This window comes from Salmo trutta, chromosome 22 (assembly GCF_901001165.1).
Source record: "Salmo trutta chromosome 22, fSalTru1.1, whole genome shotgun sequence".
In the NCBI taxonomy this organism is placed as follows: Eukaryota; Metazoa; Chordata; class Actinopteri; order Salmoniformes; family Salmonidae; genus Salmo; species Salmo trutta.
Genome location: NC_042978.1, coordinates 39,056,287 through 39,074,074, shown reverse-complemented (window position 1 = coordinate 39,074,074; position 17,788 = coordinate 39,056,287). Strand labels below are relative to the sequence as shown.

At 44.5% G+C, this 17,788-nt stretch overlaps 1 protein-coding gene across 5 annotated transcripts in view; it reads left to right on the top strand.

The window, feature by feature from the left end:
* Positions 1 to 17,788, top strand: part of pde4ba (phosphodiesterase 4B, cAMP-specific a) — a 338,452-nt gene that overhangs the window by 235,530 nt on the left and 85,134 nt on the right. For all 5 annotated transcript variants that reach the window (XM_029707945.1, XM_029707944.1, XM_029707943.1 and 2 more), the window contains 4 exons: positions 2,058 to 2,252; positions 6,490 to 6,526; positions 6,653 to 6,723; positions 11,041 to 11,090. In XM_029707945.1, coding sequence (XP_029563805.1) covers positions 2,058 to 2,252; positions 6,490 to 6,526; positions 6,653 to 6,723; positions 11,041 to 11,090 — 353 coding nt within the window. The remainder of the gene's footprint in view (positions 1 to 2,057; positions 2,253 to 6,489; positions 6,527 to 6,652; positions 6,724 to 11,040; positions 11,091 to 17,788) is intronic.

Sequence of the window (17,788 nt, the reverse complement as noted above, 5' to 3'; positions counted from 1 at the left end):
GAACAGGCAGTGGCTTGGGTGGTTGTTGTCCTTGATGATCTTTTTGGCCTTCCTGTGACATCGGGTGCTGTGGGTGTCATGGAGGGCAGGTAGTTTTTCCCCCATTGATGCGTTGGGCAGACCGCACCACCCTCTGGAAGGCCCTGTGGTTGCAGGCAGTGCAGTTGCCGTACCTGGCGGTGATGCAGCCCGACATGATGCTCTCAATTGTGCATCTGTAAAAGTTTGAGGGTTTTAGGTGACAAGCCACATTTCTTCAGCCTCCTGAGGTTGTAGAGGCGCTGTTGTGACTTCTTCACCACACTGTCTGTGTGGGTGGACCATTTCAGATCGTCACTGATGTGTACGCCAAGGAACTTAAAGCTTTCCACCTTATCCACTGTGGTCCCGTCGATGTGGATAGGGGCGTGCTCCCTCTGCTGTTTCCTGAAGTCCACGATCAGCTCCTTCGTTTTGTTGACATTGAGTGAGAGGTTGCTTTCCTGACACCACACTCCCAGGGCCCTCACCTTCTCCCTGTAGGCTGTCTCGTCATTGTTGGTAATCAGGCCTACTACTGTGTCAACTGCAAACTTGATGATTGAGTTGGAGACATGCACGGCCATGCAGTCATGGGTGAACAGGGAGTACAGGAGGGGGCTGAGCACGCACCCTTGTGGGGCCCCTGTGTTGATGATCTGATGGCCTTGTATGTGTGTGTGCATCAGAAGACCCCTCCTCTTTGCGGAGCCTCCTGCAGTGACAGGTCACAGAAGTCACCGCTCACTCCCTCCCCTTATTACGCCCCCTCTCCTTCCCTTGGAAAACCTTGAGACTTTCCAAAAACATGATCTCTCTCCAGGGACTTTTTGTCAAGATCTCTCTCTCTTACCCTCCACCCCTGTTCTGATTGGAATAGCAACATCTGTGTTATCATTTCTCCCCCCAGTTTTTGTCAGTTATGCCTAGAGTTTCATGATGTGTCACTAACCTGTCCATGACTGGAATCGATGTGTAGTACTTCCTGTTAGAATTAAAACTAGAATCACAGCATATCTCAGTCTTGGATGTTTATTATGAAAGATTGTGAAAGATTTAGCATTTTTTTATCTGTTATAAACAAATACCGTTTGAAGTCTGAATGTGGCCCTGATGGTCTCATCATTTCATTGTTCTCTGTGTTCTCTGGGAGGTCACAGAGTACTCACATGAATCTTGATGTCACAGAGTACTCACATGAATCTTGATGTCACAGAGTACTCACATGAATCATAATGTCATGGAGTACTCACATGAATCATAATGTCACAGAGTACTCACATGAATCTTAATGTCACAGAGTACTCACATGAATCTTGATGTCACAGAGTACTCACATGAATCGTAATGTCACAGAGTACACATGAACAGTGATGTCAAAGAGTACTCACATGAATCTTAATGTCACAAAGTACTCACATGAATCTTAATATCACAGAGTACTCACATGAATATTAATGTTACAGAGTAGTCACATGAATCTTGATGTCACAGAGTACTCACATGAACAGTAATGTCATTGTTTGGTATGATACAGCAACTTGTGTTTTTACAAGGTAGATTCTATTTCATATGTTATCTGTCTCTGTTGACACAACGCAAACCAATGATGGAAAGTTGCCATTCCAGACCATCTTCGTGATGTAGTCTAGAGTTTTCTGCAGACCTGAAATTAGAGGAACTAGAATTAGATCAACTTTTATTTCCCATAGGAACGTCATTTGTAGTGTCAGTTGGTTGTACATACAGGGACCAAAGTAGAAGCCCAGGCTTCTGTTTTGTTCTGGCCTGTAGATGGAAAGTAATACCACATATAGAATGATAATAATAAATGCCATTTAACTCTTTTATTCAAAGTGACTTACAGTACAGTCATGTGTGCATACATTTGATGTACTGGTGGCCCCAGGAGGAATCAAACCCACGACCCTTGGCGTTGCAAGCGCCATGCTCTACCGACTGAGCCTCGCAGGACCAGTGGAAAGATAGATGTAGTAACTTTGTTAGTAACATTATGTTTTCTATGTATTGTGTTGCAGCTTTGACGTGGAGAATGGCCCATCAGCCAGCTGCAGTCCATTGGACCCTTCAGCATCTCCCGGGTCAGGCCTGGTCCTACACACCAACTTCCCTGGACACAACCAGCGCAGAGAGTCCTTCCTCTACCGCTCGGACAGTGACTACGAACTCTCGCCCAAGTCCATGTCCCGAAACTCCTCCATCGCATCCGAACTGTAAGTTACCACACACGCAGGCACATAGTTAACACATACGCACACACATGCAGGCACATGCACACGCACTCACACCATGAAGTGATCTGGTTGTTCAGATCAGTTTGTTTTAGTTACCGTTTATCTCAGAATTCTTTCATTGCGACCAAAGAGAACAGACATCATTTTCAGCAAGCCTCTCCCTTATCGAAGGAATTAGGCACTTTACAATGTTTATTATGTAGGCTACAGTAAACATCTCATTGTCCTGTTGATTTTTGTCACACTGCACATTAGCCTATTAAACATATACATTTTTAAACAGTTTTTTTGTTTTTTGTCGAATTCAATAATATACACTGCTCAAAAAAATAAAGGGAACACTTAAACAACACAATGTAACTCCAAGTCAATCACACTTCTGTGAAATCAAACTGTCCACTTAGGAAGCAACATTGATTGACATTAAATTTCACATGCTGTTGTGCAAATGGAATAGACAACAGGTGGAAATTATAGGCAATTAGCAAGACACCCCCAATAAAGGAGTGGTTCTGCAGGTGGGGACCACAGACCACTTCTCAGTTCCTATGCTTCCTGGCTGATGTTTTGGTCACTTTTGAATGCTTGCGGTGCTTTCACTCTAGTGGTAGCATGAGACGGAGTCTACAACCCACACAAGTGGCTCAGGTAGTGCAGCTCATCCAGGATAGCACATCAATGCCAGCTGTGGCAAGAAGGTTTGCTGTGTCTGTCAGCGTAGTGTCCAGAGCATGGAGGCGCTACCAGGAGACAGGCCAGTACATCAGGAGACGTGGAGGAGGCCGTGGAGGGCAACAACCCAGCAGCAGGACCGCTACCACCGCCTTTGTGCAAGGAGGAACAGGAGAAGCACTGCCAGAGCCCTGCAAAATGACCTCCAGCAGGCCACAAATGTGCATGTGTCTGCTCAAACGGTCAGAAACAGACTCCATGAGGGTGGTATGAGGGCCCGACGTCCACAGGTGTGGGTTGTGCTTACAGCCCAACACCGTGCAGGACGTTTGGCATTTGCCAGAGAACACCAAGATTGGCAAATTCGCCACCGGCGCCCTGTGCTCTTCACAGATGAAAGCAGGTTCACACTGAGCACGTGACAGATGTGACAGAGTCTGGAGACGCCGTGGAGAACGTTCTGCTGCCTGCAACATCCTCCAGCATGACCGGTTTGGCGGTGGGTCAGTCATGGTGTGGGGTGGCATTTCTTTGGGGGGCCGCACAGCCCTCCATGTGCTCGCCAGAGGTAGCCTGACTGCCATTAGGTACCGAGATGAGATCCTTAGACCCCTTGTGAGACCATATGCTGGTGCGGTTGGCCCTGGGTTCCTCCTAATGCAAGACAATGCTAGACCTCATGTGGCTGGAGTGTGTCAGCAGTTCCTGCAAGTGGAAGGCATTTATGCTATGGACTGGCCCGCCCATTCCCCAGACCTGAATCCAATTGAGTACATCTGGGACATCATGTCTCGCTCCATCCACCAACACCACGTTTCACCACAGACTGTCCAGGAGTTGGCGGATGCTTTAGTCCAGGTCTGGGAGGAGATCCCTCAGGAGACCATCCGCCACCTCATCAGGAGCATGCCCAGGCGTTGTAGGGAGGTCATACAGGCACGTGGAGGCCACACACACTACTGAGCCTCATTTTGACTTGTTTTAAGGACATTACATCAAAGTTGGATCAGCCTGTAGTGTGGTTTTCCGCTTTAATTTTGAGTGTGACTCCAAATCCAGACCTCCATGGTTTGATAAATTGGATTTCCATTGATTATTTTTGTGTGATTTTGTTGTCAGCACATTCAACTATGTAAAGAAAAAAGTATTTAATAAGATTATTTCTTTCATTCAGATCTAGGATGTGTTGTTTAAGTGTTCCCTTTATTTTTTTGAGCAGTATATTTCTACCACTATAGATGCTGTGTTTTTATTTTTAGAATACAGTTCTCGGTTTACAGTAGTGATGGACATTGGTCACAGCAGTTCACACATTGATGAGCCATTAAATTGGGCAATAGCCAGCCGAAACCCTCATAATAGCTAATCTAGATACAATGACAAATGCAACAACCCCTACAAATATGTAAATGTATAATCCACATAGTAATCCACATAGTCACCCTACAAAAATCACAGAATTTCTGGCTCTAATTTCTTGGTGTAAATACATTTGAACGTTGTGCTTATCGGTCAATAGTATAATTTGCATAATTTGGTGAAATTAAATTGGCCTGTGTGTCTATTTTTATTCTTCAACTGGTAATCCCATTCACCATTCAGGTGCAGGCTACAGGCTATCAGCGCGTCAGCCAACACTTTACAATGTGAGCTGGAGGCAATTTTGAATACATGTTTTCACAAGTGTAGCAGGTTGTGAACTCTACAAACAACGTTTCCACTCTGAGAATGAGAATGGTAGATGACTAGAATTAATACATTCATTCAATACATTGGAATACAAAAGAAGCCATCCACTCATGATGGGCTATTAGCAGGACAAAAGACTCTTGCCAAGTTAATGAACATTTTTAGGGACTTGAAATGTATTTATGGATGTTTAATGGATGTTTGCACACTAATGATAATGATACTAATGATAGCTCCATGTCATTTCAATAAAAACCTAGAACCCACCTGTCTCTGAATTTACTGAAAGACGTGTATTTTACACTCTATCAGTAGGCCTACATTAAGATAAATATCATAAAAGATAAAAACTTATTGAGCATGTCATCCTCCAAGCTCCGTGAAGCTCTGCTGTGCGGTATGCATATTACAGTAAGATTAGCTGGGACTCAAAGAGTAGCCTACCAAACATGATACTAGGACAATTTATTCCAAAAGAACAGAATAGCATGTTTTAAGATGTATTTCTCTGTGCTATAGTAGCTGAGGCTATGGTTGCTTCATGTCAACGAAACTCATTAACTTGTTATGCTCATTCAGATAGGGTATAGCAATCAAAACGTCTGGTCCGCGTGGACCTCTGATAGGGTATAGCAATCAAAACGTCTGGTCCGCGTGGACCTCTGATAGGGTATAGCAATCAAAACGTCTGGTCCGCGTGGACCTTTGATAGGGTATAGCAATCAAAACGTCTGGTCCGCGTGGACCTCTGATAGGGTATAGCAATCAAAACGTCTGGTCTGCATGGACCTCTGATAGGGTATAGCAATCAAAACGTCTGGTCTGCGTGGACCTCTGATAGGGTATAGCAATCAAAACGTCTGGTCCGCGTGGACCTCTGATAGGGTATAACAATCAAAACGTCTGGTCCGCGTGGACCTCTGATAGGGTATAGCAATCAAAACGTCTGGTCCGCGTGGACCTCTGATAGGGTATAACAATCAAAACGTCTGGTCCGCGTGGACCTCTGATAGGGTATAGCAATCAAAACGTCTGGTCTGCATGGACTTCTGTAGGATTATTTGGGAAAGTAAGCAAGCTTCATAAAGTAAGCAAGCTTCATGAAGACACCCTCAAAGATGCCCATTGGTGGTTTCAACGAGAATTAACGGCAACAATGGCTGACAATAAAATACTATGACGTGATGCGCTGTAACATGCTGTACCATCCTGCAAGCTGTGCTGTGCTACGCTGCAGTATTTATTTTCATTTTTATTTAACCTTTATTTAGACACAGAACAAATTCTTGTTTACAATGACGGTCTACCCTGGGCAAACCCTCCCCTATCCTGGACGGCATTGGGCCAATTGTGTGCCGCCCTATGGGACTCCCAATCACTGCCGGTTGTGATACAGCCTGGAATTGAACTAGGGCCTGTTGTGACGTCTCTAGCACTGAGATGCAGTGCCTTAGACCGCTGCGCCACATGAGAGTATGATGCAACTTTTAAAGGAAGAACCACTGTAGGGGTAATTTGGTTGTGGGGTACGTACAGTAGGGGTCATTTGTCTGTGGGGTACATAGAGGTAATTTGGCTGTTGGTCAGTCACAAGATTCCTGTTTGTCCTCAAAGGCTTAACTACAGGCACAGTTTAGGGAAATGGGACCTTCGTTACTCATAACTGACACATACTTTCATAATGACTACCTCCCTGGATGTGGTTTAAAGTTACATTCTTTCCCCTGGTGTTGAAACAATGGCCTGATTGAGCCCATTAAACCTGACGTGTGTATGACACTGTTAACAGTCTTAGGAATGCTTTCTGAATGATGTTCAGGATGTGTTGTTGACATGTTTTTGTTTGTGTTTACAGACATGGTGATGACCTGATAGTAACGCCTTTTGCTCAGGTAAATATGATCCCAGCTCACCTGTCCTTTAACCCAGTCGCTAACAGACCTACATTCAGAACATCTCAGTGTCTTTCCGTACTTGCTGGTATAAGTAATGGCTAAACGCGGTCTCTTTCTGTCCAGGTCCTCGCAAGCCTTCGAAGTGTAAGAAATAACTTCACAGTCCTGACCAATGTCCAATGTGCTTCAAACAAGTAAGTGTCTGGTGTTATTGCTGATCTGACTGATTAAGAGCACTACCTAATGAATTATGCATAAATAAAGGTAAAATACAAATGAGTCTCATGTCTGCTATGGAGAACAATCCACAGCAGCTGTAAATGTGTTGTAGTTTGTATCTCAATCCACAAGAGGGCAGTTGCTACCTATTCCACCCACACTCGGCCTTGTCTTATTGTAGCTTTTGTCTTGGCATTTAAACATTTTCACTGTTCAACGCATCATCAAATGAAATCATATTTTATTTGTCACATGCGCCAACTACAACTGGTATAGACTTTACTGTAAAATGCTTGACATAGTTGTGTTGGAACTCGTAAGATGTTGCCCTTCTCAGTCGCCGCCATCCTCAGGCTGTAGAACACGAACTCAGAACACCGTCTTATTATTCTCCTAGGTTTCCACTCCAGATGCCTTCTGCTCCTTGTGTTTTTCTATCAAAGTATAATGATAACGCCAGGAGAGAGGTAGTGCACTGCACAGCAGGATGTTAAACGCATGCGTTCTCTTTTTCCTCATGAAAACCCTTTAACTACGGCAAGCTATTAGGACACTGTTTGAACTCTTTTTGAAGGAGGTTAGCTGTGGGGTGATGGGAGAAAAACGACCCCATTATCACAGACACAGATCATTCATATTTTAGTCAAATAAACAAAATACTAAATCTCATTTTAATTGGTGGAAGTACATTTATATGAGTAAATTCAACGTGATTTCAACTGCCATTTACGTAAATGATTATATTGTGCATGTTAAGTCATATTTTTGTTATAAGCCTGTCTGAAATGTCTAAAACATAATCCACACATTATAGGCAATGCATGAATCAAATTCCTATATGCCTTATTATGTAGTGCAGAACATCCTCCTCTAGAATCAGACTGGGACTCAGACTGGGACTCAGACTGGGACTCAGACTTGGACTCAGACTTGAACGCATAACTTCTCCATTGAGTTGATATTGCAGACTACTATTACAAAACAGAAAACGTGTATTATGTATTAGAGGTCGACCGATTATGATTTTTCAACGCCGATACCGATTATTGGAGGACCAAAAAAGCCGGTACCGATTAATCGGACGATTTTTACAAATGTATTTATTTGTAATAATGACAATTACAACAATACTGAATGAACACTTATTTTAACTTAATATAATACATCAATAAAATCAATTTAGCCTCAAATAAATAATGAAACATGTTCAATTTGGTTTAAATAATGCAAAACACAGTGTCGGAGAAGAAAGTAAAAGTGCAATATGTGCCATGTAAGAAAGCTAATGTTTAAGTGCCTTGCTCAGAACATGAGAACATATGAAAGCTGGTGGTTCATTTTAACATGAGTCTTCAATATTCCCAGGTAAGAAGTTTTAGGTTGTAGTTATTATAGGAATTATAGGACTATTTCTCTCTATACGATTTGTATTTCATATACCTTTGACTACTGGATGTTCTTATAGGCACTTTAGTATTGCCAGTGTAACAGTATAGCTTCCGTCCCTCTCCTCGCTCCTACTTGGGCTCGAACCAGGAACACATCGACAACAGCCGCCCTCGAAGCAGCGTTACCCATGTAGAGCAAGGGGAACAACTACTCCAAGTCTCAGAGTGAGTGACGTTTGAAACACTATTAGCGAGCACCCGCTAACTAGCTAGCCATTTCACATCGGTTACACCAGCCTAATCTTGGGAGTTAACAGACTTGAAGGGGTGGGTATAATTTGTGGAACGTTCCAACAGGAATCTGTTCCAAAAAACGTTATGTAAAAGGTTGCCAACCAACAGTGTTGCTACAAAGTAGCAACACATACAAACCTAGCTATCTAGCTGCCGAATAGGCATCAACTCACAACGTAGCTTATTCTTAATGTTTGTCCATAGGCAACCAGAGTCAGGACAGACATTTTTCGGAATAAACGTGATGAGTGAAAAACGCAATGAAATAGACCACTCCCTACCCGGTATCTTATTATGCCGCTATACAACTTTGTATGCGTTGTTTTTTGGCAACCTTGTTATTTACGAAGTTTTTGGAATAGATTCCTGTTGGAACGTTCCACAAATTATACCCACCCGGCTTGAAGTCATAAACAGCTAGAAGCACAGCGAAGAGCTGCTGGCAAAACGCAAAGTGCTGTTTGAATGAATGCTTACGAGCCTGCTGGTGCCTACCACTGCTCAGTGAGACTGCTCTATCAAATATCAAATCATAGACTTAATTATAACGTAATAACACACAGAAATACGAGCCTTAGGTCATGAATATGGTCGAATCCGGAAACTATCATCTCCAAAACAAAAGTTTTTTCTTTCAGTGAAATACAGAACCGTTCCGTATTTTATCTAACGGGTGGCAACCCTAAGTCTAAATATTCCTGTTACATTGCACAACCTTCAATGTTATGTCTTAATTACATAAATTCTGGCAAATTAGTTCGCAACGAGCCAGGCGGCCCAAACTGTTGCATATACCCTGACTGCGTGCAATGAACGCAACATAAGTGGCACAATTTCATGTTAGCAGGCAATATTAACTAAATATGCAGGTTTAAAAATATATACTTGTGTATTGGTTTTAAAGAAAGGCATTGATGTTTATGGTTAGGTACATTGGTGCAACGACAGTGCTTTTTTGGCAAATGCGCTTGTTAAATCAACACCCGTTTGTCGAAGTAGGCTGTGATTCAATGAGAAATTAACAGGCACCACATCGATTATATGCAACGTAGGACACGTTAGATAAACTAGTAATATCATCAACCATGTGTAGTTAACTAGTGATTATGTTAAGATTGATAGTTTTTTATAAGATAAGTTTAATGCTAGCTAGCAACTTACCTTGGCTTCTTGCCAAATCTGCAAATCGGTGGCCAAAAATACCGATTACCGATTGTTATGAAAACTTGAAATCGGCCCTAATTAATCAGCCATTCTGATTAATCGGTCGACCTCTATTATGTATGCATTTGTATGTAGGGCATTGTTCCTCATGCATTCAGATATCACCTGACGGTGTCTGAATTCTGTCTCTAGCATGCTGTAAAGATACTGGAATACAATCTCTGTTCATAAAAAGCTTGTGTTCAACAGCCTGCCGTACTGAAAACCAATGTCTCCCTGACCTACATTCAGCTCTCACACAAATATACATCATGAACGCACCCTCGCAGGCACACACACACACACTTTCAGACACACATGTATTGCATACATGTTCGAATGCTGGAATGCACACAGACACTCACAGACACACATACTTGCATGCATGCATGCTTGCAGGCGCACACACACACTTGCAGACAAACACACTTGCATGCATACACACACATGCACGGAGTGGCAGGTAGCCTAGTGGTTAGAGTGTTGGGCCGGCAACCAACCAAATCCTGAGCTGACAGGGTAATAATCTGTCCTTCTGCCCCTGAACAAGGCAGTTAACCCACTGTGCATTGGCCATCATTGTAAATAAGAATTTGTTCTTAACTGACTTGCCTAGTTAAATAAAAATAAATGCACGCACGTAAACACACAGATCAGATCAGGCAGGTGTGCTTTGAAAGCAATTCACCTTTTATTCTTCATTTATCTGCTGCCTTTCTTAATCTCTCACTCTCTCTTTCCCGTCCTCTTCTCACTGTAATCCTCACGGACATGTTGGCCTCGTTCTTATTCTCCTCTGTCTACCGCTCCTCTGTTTTCCTCTCCTCTGTCTTCCTCTCCTCTGTCTCTCCTCTCCTCTGTCTCTCCTTTCCTATTTCTCTCCTCTCCTCTGTCTCTCCTCTCCTCTGTCTTCCTCTCATGTCTTCCTCTGCTCTGTCTCTCCTCTCCTCTGTCTCTCCTCTGTCTCTCCTCTGTCTCTCCTCCTCTGTCTTCTTCTCCTCTGTCTCTCCTCTCTGTCACTCCTCTCCTCTGTCTCTCCTCTCCTCTGTCTCTCCTCTGTCTCTCCTCTCCTCTGTCACTCCTCTCCTCTGTATCTCCTCTCCTCTGTCTCTCCTCCTCTGTCTTCCTCTCCTCTGTCTCTCCTCTGTCTCTCCTCTCCTCTGTCTCTCCTCCTCTGTCTTCCTCTCCTCTGTCTCTCATCTCTGTCACTCCTCTCCTCTGTCACTCCTCTCCTCTGTCTCTCCTCTGTCTCTCCTCTCCTCTGTCTCTCCTCATTTAGAGTAACTTAACCTATATAGTCTTACCAGATGTGGTTGGCCATATCAGAATGTTACGACGTGACGTAGGCCTATCAAAATGTATTTCATGTCCATACTTATATGCTGTGCATGTTCTCTGTTTGCTCAGGAGGTCCCCTGCGGCCACTCAGCCTCCCATCACAAGAGTCTGTCTGCCAGGTAAGACCACAATGCATCGCTCTCTCCTGCAATACACCTGGTGTCCCAAAGACAGTGATATTAGTTTGTCTTTCCATATGTTTTCCTAAGCTTAAATCTTAAGACACTGTATCAATGTCAAGACCATTCTCTCGGTCTCTCTTCTCTTTCAACCTCTCCCTTCTGTGTCTCTCCTCCTCTGTATGTCCCTCTCTCTTATCTCTCAATCTCTCCCTTTTGTCTCTCTCCTCCTCTGTCTGTCCCTCTCTCTTCTCTCTCAATCTCTCCCTTTTGTCTCTCTCCTCCTCTGTCTGTCCCTCTCTCTTATCTCTCCTCCTCTGTCTGTCCCTCTCTCTTATCTCTCAATCTCTCCCTTCTGTCTCTCTCCTCCTCTGTCTGTCCCTCTCTCTTATCTCTCAATCTCTCCCTTTTGTCTCTCTCCCCCTCTGTCTGTCCCTCTCTCTTCTCTCTCCTCCTCTGTCTGTCCCTCTCTCTTCTCTCTCAATCTCTCCCTTCTGTCTCTCTACTCCTCCGTCTGTCCATCTCTCTTCTCTTTCCTCCTCCGTTTGTCCCTCTCTCTCTCGTCTCTTGCTTTCTTGTCTACACTTGATCCTCACCTACAGCCTACTGCCTCAACCCCTCCCTTACCCCATACCTCTCACCCTCCCACACCCCTCCCTTTCCTCCTCCCTCATCCCCTCCCTCTACCCCTCCTTCACCCCATCCCTATCCCCCCTCTCATTTGCTCATATGCGTTGGCTGTCTTCCCTGGCTCTGTCATCAGTGTTAGTAACAACACCCCCAAGCCTGTTTTTAGTCTGACTGCTCTGATGGGGGAGTACCAGGAAACCTCTCACTTCTCACTGAAAACACAACAGCATGTGAATCCTGCTCATTGTACTGGAGCCATTATTAATGGAGTATGGTGTGTGTGTGTGTGTGTGTGTGTGTGTGTGTGTGTGTGTGTGTGTGTGTGTGTGTGTGTGTGTGTGTGTGTGTGCGTGTGTGTGCGCGTGCGCGTGCATGCATGACTGGGAACTCCTGACTGTGTCCTTGAGCTTTAAGCTCTCAGCCTACACTACAGCTAGCAACCTGTCTACATGTATGATAGTGTCAGAAGGGCAGGCTGCCATAACGAAAAGACAGTTTGTCACACATACACACACACTCACAAACACACTCACACACCCATGGCAAGACAAGACAGAGGATCTCTGAAAAATGTTGATTAAACATAGCAGGAGAAGTGTGGCTTTTCATTAATGGTTAGCATCATAATCCAAGATGGCGTAGCAGTCGGACGTGTGTTTGTCTTGTCCCGTCTTGTCCCGTGTAAATAGTAGTTTTCCTCATTTTTTTCGTATACATTTCGTATATATTTTAATCTCAATATCCATCTACGAAATTAATATACTTTCCTGCAACCCTTCTTACCCAATGTGGTATGGATCTGCTATTTTCTATACTTTGGAACCGGAACCCCCACCAGCTAACTAGCTACTAGCTACTAACATTTTCCGACAAGATAGAACTGCCAAAGGGGGCGGAGTTGCAATCTACTGCAGAGATAGCCTGCAGAGTTCTGTCATACTATCCAGGTCTTTGCCCAAACAATTCGAGCTTCTACTTTTAAAATTCCACCTTTCCAGAAATAAGTCTCTCACCGTTGCCGCTTGTCCAGCTGTGCCCTGGACACCATATGTGAATTGATTGCCCCCCCATTTATCTTCAGAGTTCGTACTGTTAGGTGACCTAAACTGGGATATGCTTAACACCCCGGCCGTCCTACAAACTAAACTAGATGCCCTCAATCTCACACAAATTATCAAGGAACCTACCAGGTACAACCCTAAATCCGTGACAATGGCACCCTCATACATATCATCCTGACCAACTTGCCCTCTAAATACACCTCTGCTGTCTTCAACCAGGACCTCAGCGATCACTGCCTCATTACCTGCGTCCGTAATTGGGTCCGCGGTCAAATGACCACCCCTCATCACTGTCAAACGCTCCCTAAAACACTTCAGCGAGCAGGCCTTTCTAATCGACCTGGCCCGGGTATCCTGGAAGGATATTGACCTCATCTCGTCAGTAGAGGATGCCTGGTTGTTCTTTAAAAGTGCTTTCCTCACCATCTAAAATAAGCATGCCCCATTAAAAAAATGTAGAACTAAGAACATATATAGCCCTTGGTTCACCCCAGACTTGACTGCCCTTGACCAGCACAAAAACATCCTGTGGCGTACTGCATTAGCATCGAATAGCCCCCGCGATATGCAACTTTTCAGGGAAGTCAGGAACCAATATACACAGTCAGTTAGGAAAGCTAAGGCTAGCTTTTCCTGTAACACTAATTCCAAAACGTGTTGGGACACTGTAAAGTCCATGGAGAATAAGAGCACCTCCTCCCAGCTGCCCACTGCACTGAGGCTAGGAAACAATATCACCATCAATAAATCTACGATAATCGATCATTTCAATAAGCATTTTTCTACAGCTGGCCATGCTTTCCACCTGGCTACCCCTACCCTGGCCAACATTTCTGCACCCCCACAGCAACTTGCCCAAGCCCCCCCCCCCCCCCCCCCCCCCCGCTTCTCCTTCAGCTGATGTTCTGAAAGATTTGCAAAATCTGTATCCCTACAAATCAGCTGGGCTAGACAATCTGGACCCTCTCTTTCTAAAATGATCCGCCGAAATTGTTGCAACCCTTATTACTAGCCTGTTCAACCTCTCTTTCGTATCGTTTGAGATTCCCAAAGATTGGAAAGCTCTTCAAAGGGGGAGACACTCTAGATCCAAACTGTTATAGACCTATATCCATCCTGCCCTGCCTTTCTAAAGTATTTGAAAGCCAAGTTAACAAACAGATCACCTACCATTTCGAATCCCACCGTACCTTCTCCACTATGCAATCTGGTTTCCGAGCTGGTCTTGGGTGCACCTCAGCCACGCTCAAGGTCAAAACCATATCATAACCCATATACTACCCACCACTGCGACCTGTATGCTCTCGTTGGCTGGCCCTCGCTTCATATTCGTCGCCAAACCCACTGGCTCCAGGTCCTCTATAAGTCTTTGCTCGGTAAAGCCCCGCCTTATCTCAGCTCACTGGTCACCATAGCAACACTGGTCATCCCCAAAGCCAACTCTTCATTTGGCCGCCTTTCCTTCCAGTTCTCTACTGCCAATGACTGGAACTAATTACAAAAATCACTGAAGCTGGAGACTCATATCTTCCTCACTAGCTTTAAGCATCAGCTGTCAGAACATCTTACCGATCACTGCAGCTGTACACAGCCCATCTGTAAATAGCCCACCCAACTACCTCATCCCCATATTGTTATTTATTTTTTGCTCTTTTGCACCCCAGTTTCTCTCTTGCACATCATCATCTGCACATCTATCACTCCAGTGTTAATGCTAAATTGTAATTATTTTGCCTCTATGGCCTATTTATTTTCTTACCTCCCTAACCTTACTACATTTACACACACTGTACATAGATGTTTCTATTGTGTTATTATTGACTGTTTGTTTATCCCATGTGTAACTCTGTGTTGTTGTTTTTGTCACACTGTTTTGCTTTATCTTGGCCAGGTCACAGTTGTAAATGAGAACTTGTTCTCAACTGGCCTCCCTGGTTAAATAAAGGAGAAATAAAAAGAATGTAGAATGGGATGCTGTTGAGTCTGCTGCTACAGACATGGCCATAACACAGTAACAGGGACTCACCCTCCTTCCTCTCACATTGTTAAGATATACTTTTCTTTTTTTACTTATAATACAAGGACTACAAGGACAGAGGAGTACACACACACACATACACATACACACACACACACACATACACTGTATTACAAGGGCAGATTGAAATAGAGAAGAGGAAGTGTGTGATGTGTTTGTGTGTCATTCATCTGTGTGTGTGTGTGTGTGTGTGTGTGTGTGTGTGTGTGTGTGTGTGTGTGTGTGTGTGTGTGTGTGTGTGTGTGTGTGTGTGTGTGCGTGTGCGTGTGCGTGTGTGTTTATGTGCATTCGTATGAGTAGGCCTACAAGTATATTTCTGTATGTGCACAGTGTGCACATGTTTTTGAGTATGGTACTGGGCAAGTGTGTATCGGAGAGTGTGTGTGTGTGTGTGTGTGTGTGTGTGGGCAGGGAGCTGTTCCTGTGTGACAGTGCTCTGGGGCCCTGATTGACGTCAGCCTGCCTACATGTGGCTTTTGTTGACTTCCTGTCAGTGCAGATGGACAGACCGCCACTTCCCCTTTCTGAAGAGGGAGTGCTCGTCAGGTGCATGAGTATGTGAGTGTGTGTGAGAAGAATGAGTGTGTTTCCCATAAGCAGACTAGGCTATGACGATCACTATGACCTATTGAGTTAGGCACTGTGAGGTTTCATGTGCTTTTCTATCAGTACTTTTAGTTCATAGTCTCCTTGGAGGAGGACATCACTAGCGTGCTGGCAGCATCACAGGGTTCACTGAGTGCAGTGTTGAAGGGTTACGTGAAAAGGGTTAGGGCTGGTAATTGCCAGGGACCTCACGATGCAATATTATCATGATACTTAGGTGCCGATACGATATGTATTGTGATTCTCACGATTGCGATTCGGTACTGTGATTTTATTGCGTTCCAAACATATTACTCACCATATGTCTTCTGCAGAGGAACAAGAGTTTTGGTGCAGGTACAGCCAACTAGCACAAAAATAATATTGCGATATTGTTCAAACAATACGAAATATCATAAAAAATAATATCCTGATATGTACTGTAAAGATTTTTTCCCCATCACTAAAATTGTGAATGAAGTAGATTTTAATGGGAGGTGTTTTACCCTCATGGTTTCTCCTTGTGAATGATCAGGTAGAGCCACTCAACCAATCCTCCAATAATATATTTGTCCTCATTTGCTCAGGTTAGGTTAGGTTATATCTAAACACACTTCCACATACTGTAGCTGAAGGCGTTGACAGTGTGGATGGTTACCTACTGCACAGCTACTCTCCATGCTACCAGAGCCATTACACCACCCTCACTTCCATCTTTCCATATTCCCATGCTCTGAGAGGTCACCTCCCCTCTTCCACCTGTATCCCCCCACCCCTCCTCCACACACACACACACCCTGCCCCCCTCTATGACAGTATGTGATGTAAGGCTTGCCAGACTCTGTCTTTGTCTGTCGCACTGGAGACAATGAGACAGAGGGAAAGAGTGATTTCCTGTCCCATCCTTCCTCCGTCTGCTCCCCCTCTTTTTTCATCCGGCAGAGGGGAGGAAACGGAGGGCAGGAAGAGAGGAGCAGATTGATCCTGTTATTGGCCTGTCGTCCCTGTTGTAACGGAACACGCCGGACAGACGGACGGAACCCAGGAGGTGTTTTTGTGTCTGGCAGGCAGGGAAGCTGTGTGTGTGAGTGTGTGTGTGTGTGTGCGTGTGTGTGTGTGTGAGTGCGTGCGTGCGTGCGTGTGCGTGCGTGTGTGTGTGTGGTGTGTGTGTGTGACCATTGGACCACTGGCTGGACAAAGCAACAGTAGCTTTGTGTGTGTTTGCTCATTCAGCGGACTGGAGAAGAAATGGGATGCAGACAGACAAAGGGCCATTGTCTCTGTGCCCACATCTTATAAACACCTTGATAGAAACACACATGCACAGAATCAACACTGATAAACACTCACACACTGGTCTGTGGCCTGCACACAGCTCACACAATGTCATGGCACGAGCTACACTTAATGTTAGGGTCAGGCCTCAGCATACAGCCTCAACATAGCCTATTCTGTTGTTGTGTATATTGTATAGTACGAAATGGAAATAACCAACACAGACTCCATAAGGTTATCAGGACCTGATGTTCTTATCACGGTGACAACCAACACAGTGGGGGATATTGTCATGACTTCTCACCCTCACACTGAGTGGCACGTGCCATTTAGCGCTCACCACAGCAGCAAGGCAGGCAGGTAATTGGAAAAAGCTCAGTGCGGTTTTTCACAGTGGCCATGATGATGGACAGATACAGGGGAGAGATGGAGAGACAGAGATAGAGGAGAAACAGGAAGAGATAAGAGGAGAGATAGAAGAGAGTTAGAGGAGCGAGAGCAGAGATAGAGAGATAGAGGAGCAAGTTAGAGGAGAGAGAGAGAGAAGAGAGATAGAGGAGCGAGTTAGAGGAGAGAGAGAGAAGAGAGATAGAGGAGAGAGAGGAGCGAGTTAGAGGAGAGAGAGAGAAGAGAGATAGAGGAGAGAGAGAAGAGAGAGAGAGAGAGAGAGAGAAGAGAGTTAGAGGAGAGAGATCATCACTGATGACGATCAGAACAGGTTGGGGAGGTCTGCCCGCTTCCTGGATTCTTGTGTATTTCACAACCTGATCTCATAGTTTCACTTCAAAATGTGACCAATTAATTCTGCGTGGTTACAGGGTTAATTCTGCATGGTTACAGGGTTAAAGCAGAAATTACTCAAAGGGTTAAGTTTAGGTTTTCATTCTGAGTGGTTAAGGTTAGGGGCTATGGTTTGGGGAAGGTAACAAAATAATAACATTAAGTATCATCAAGTACTCTCCTTGCTTGCTAGAGAACTGTGAACTGCCGTGGCTCAGTGGTCTAAGCAGCACACTCTGGCTCTGAGCCTCGTAAGTTTGTTTATTTTGGGCTTTTTCTTTTGACCAGCCTGGTACTTAACTCCATAGGAATGTTGCTGTTGTGTTGTT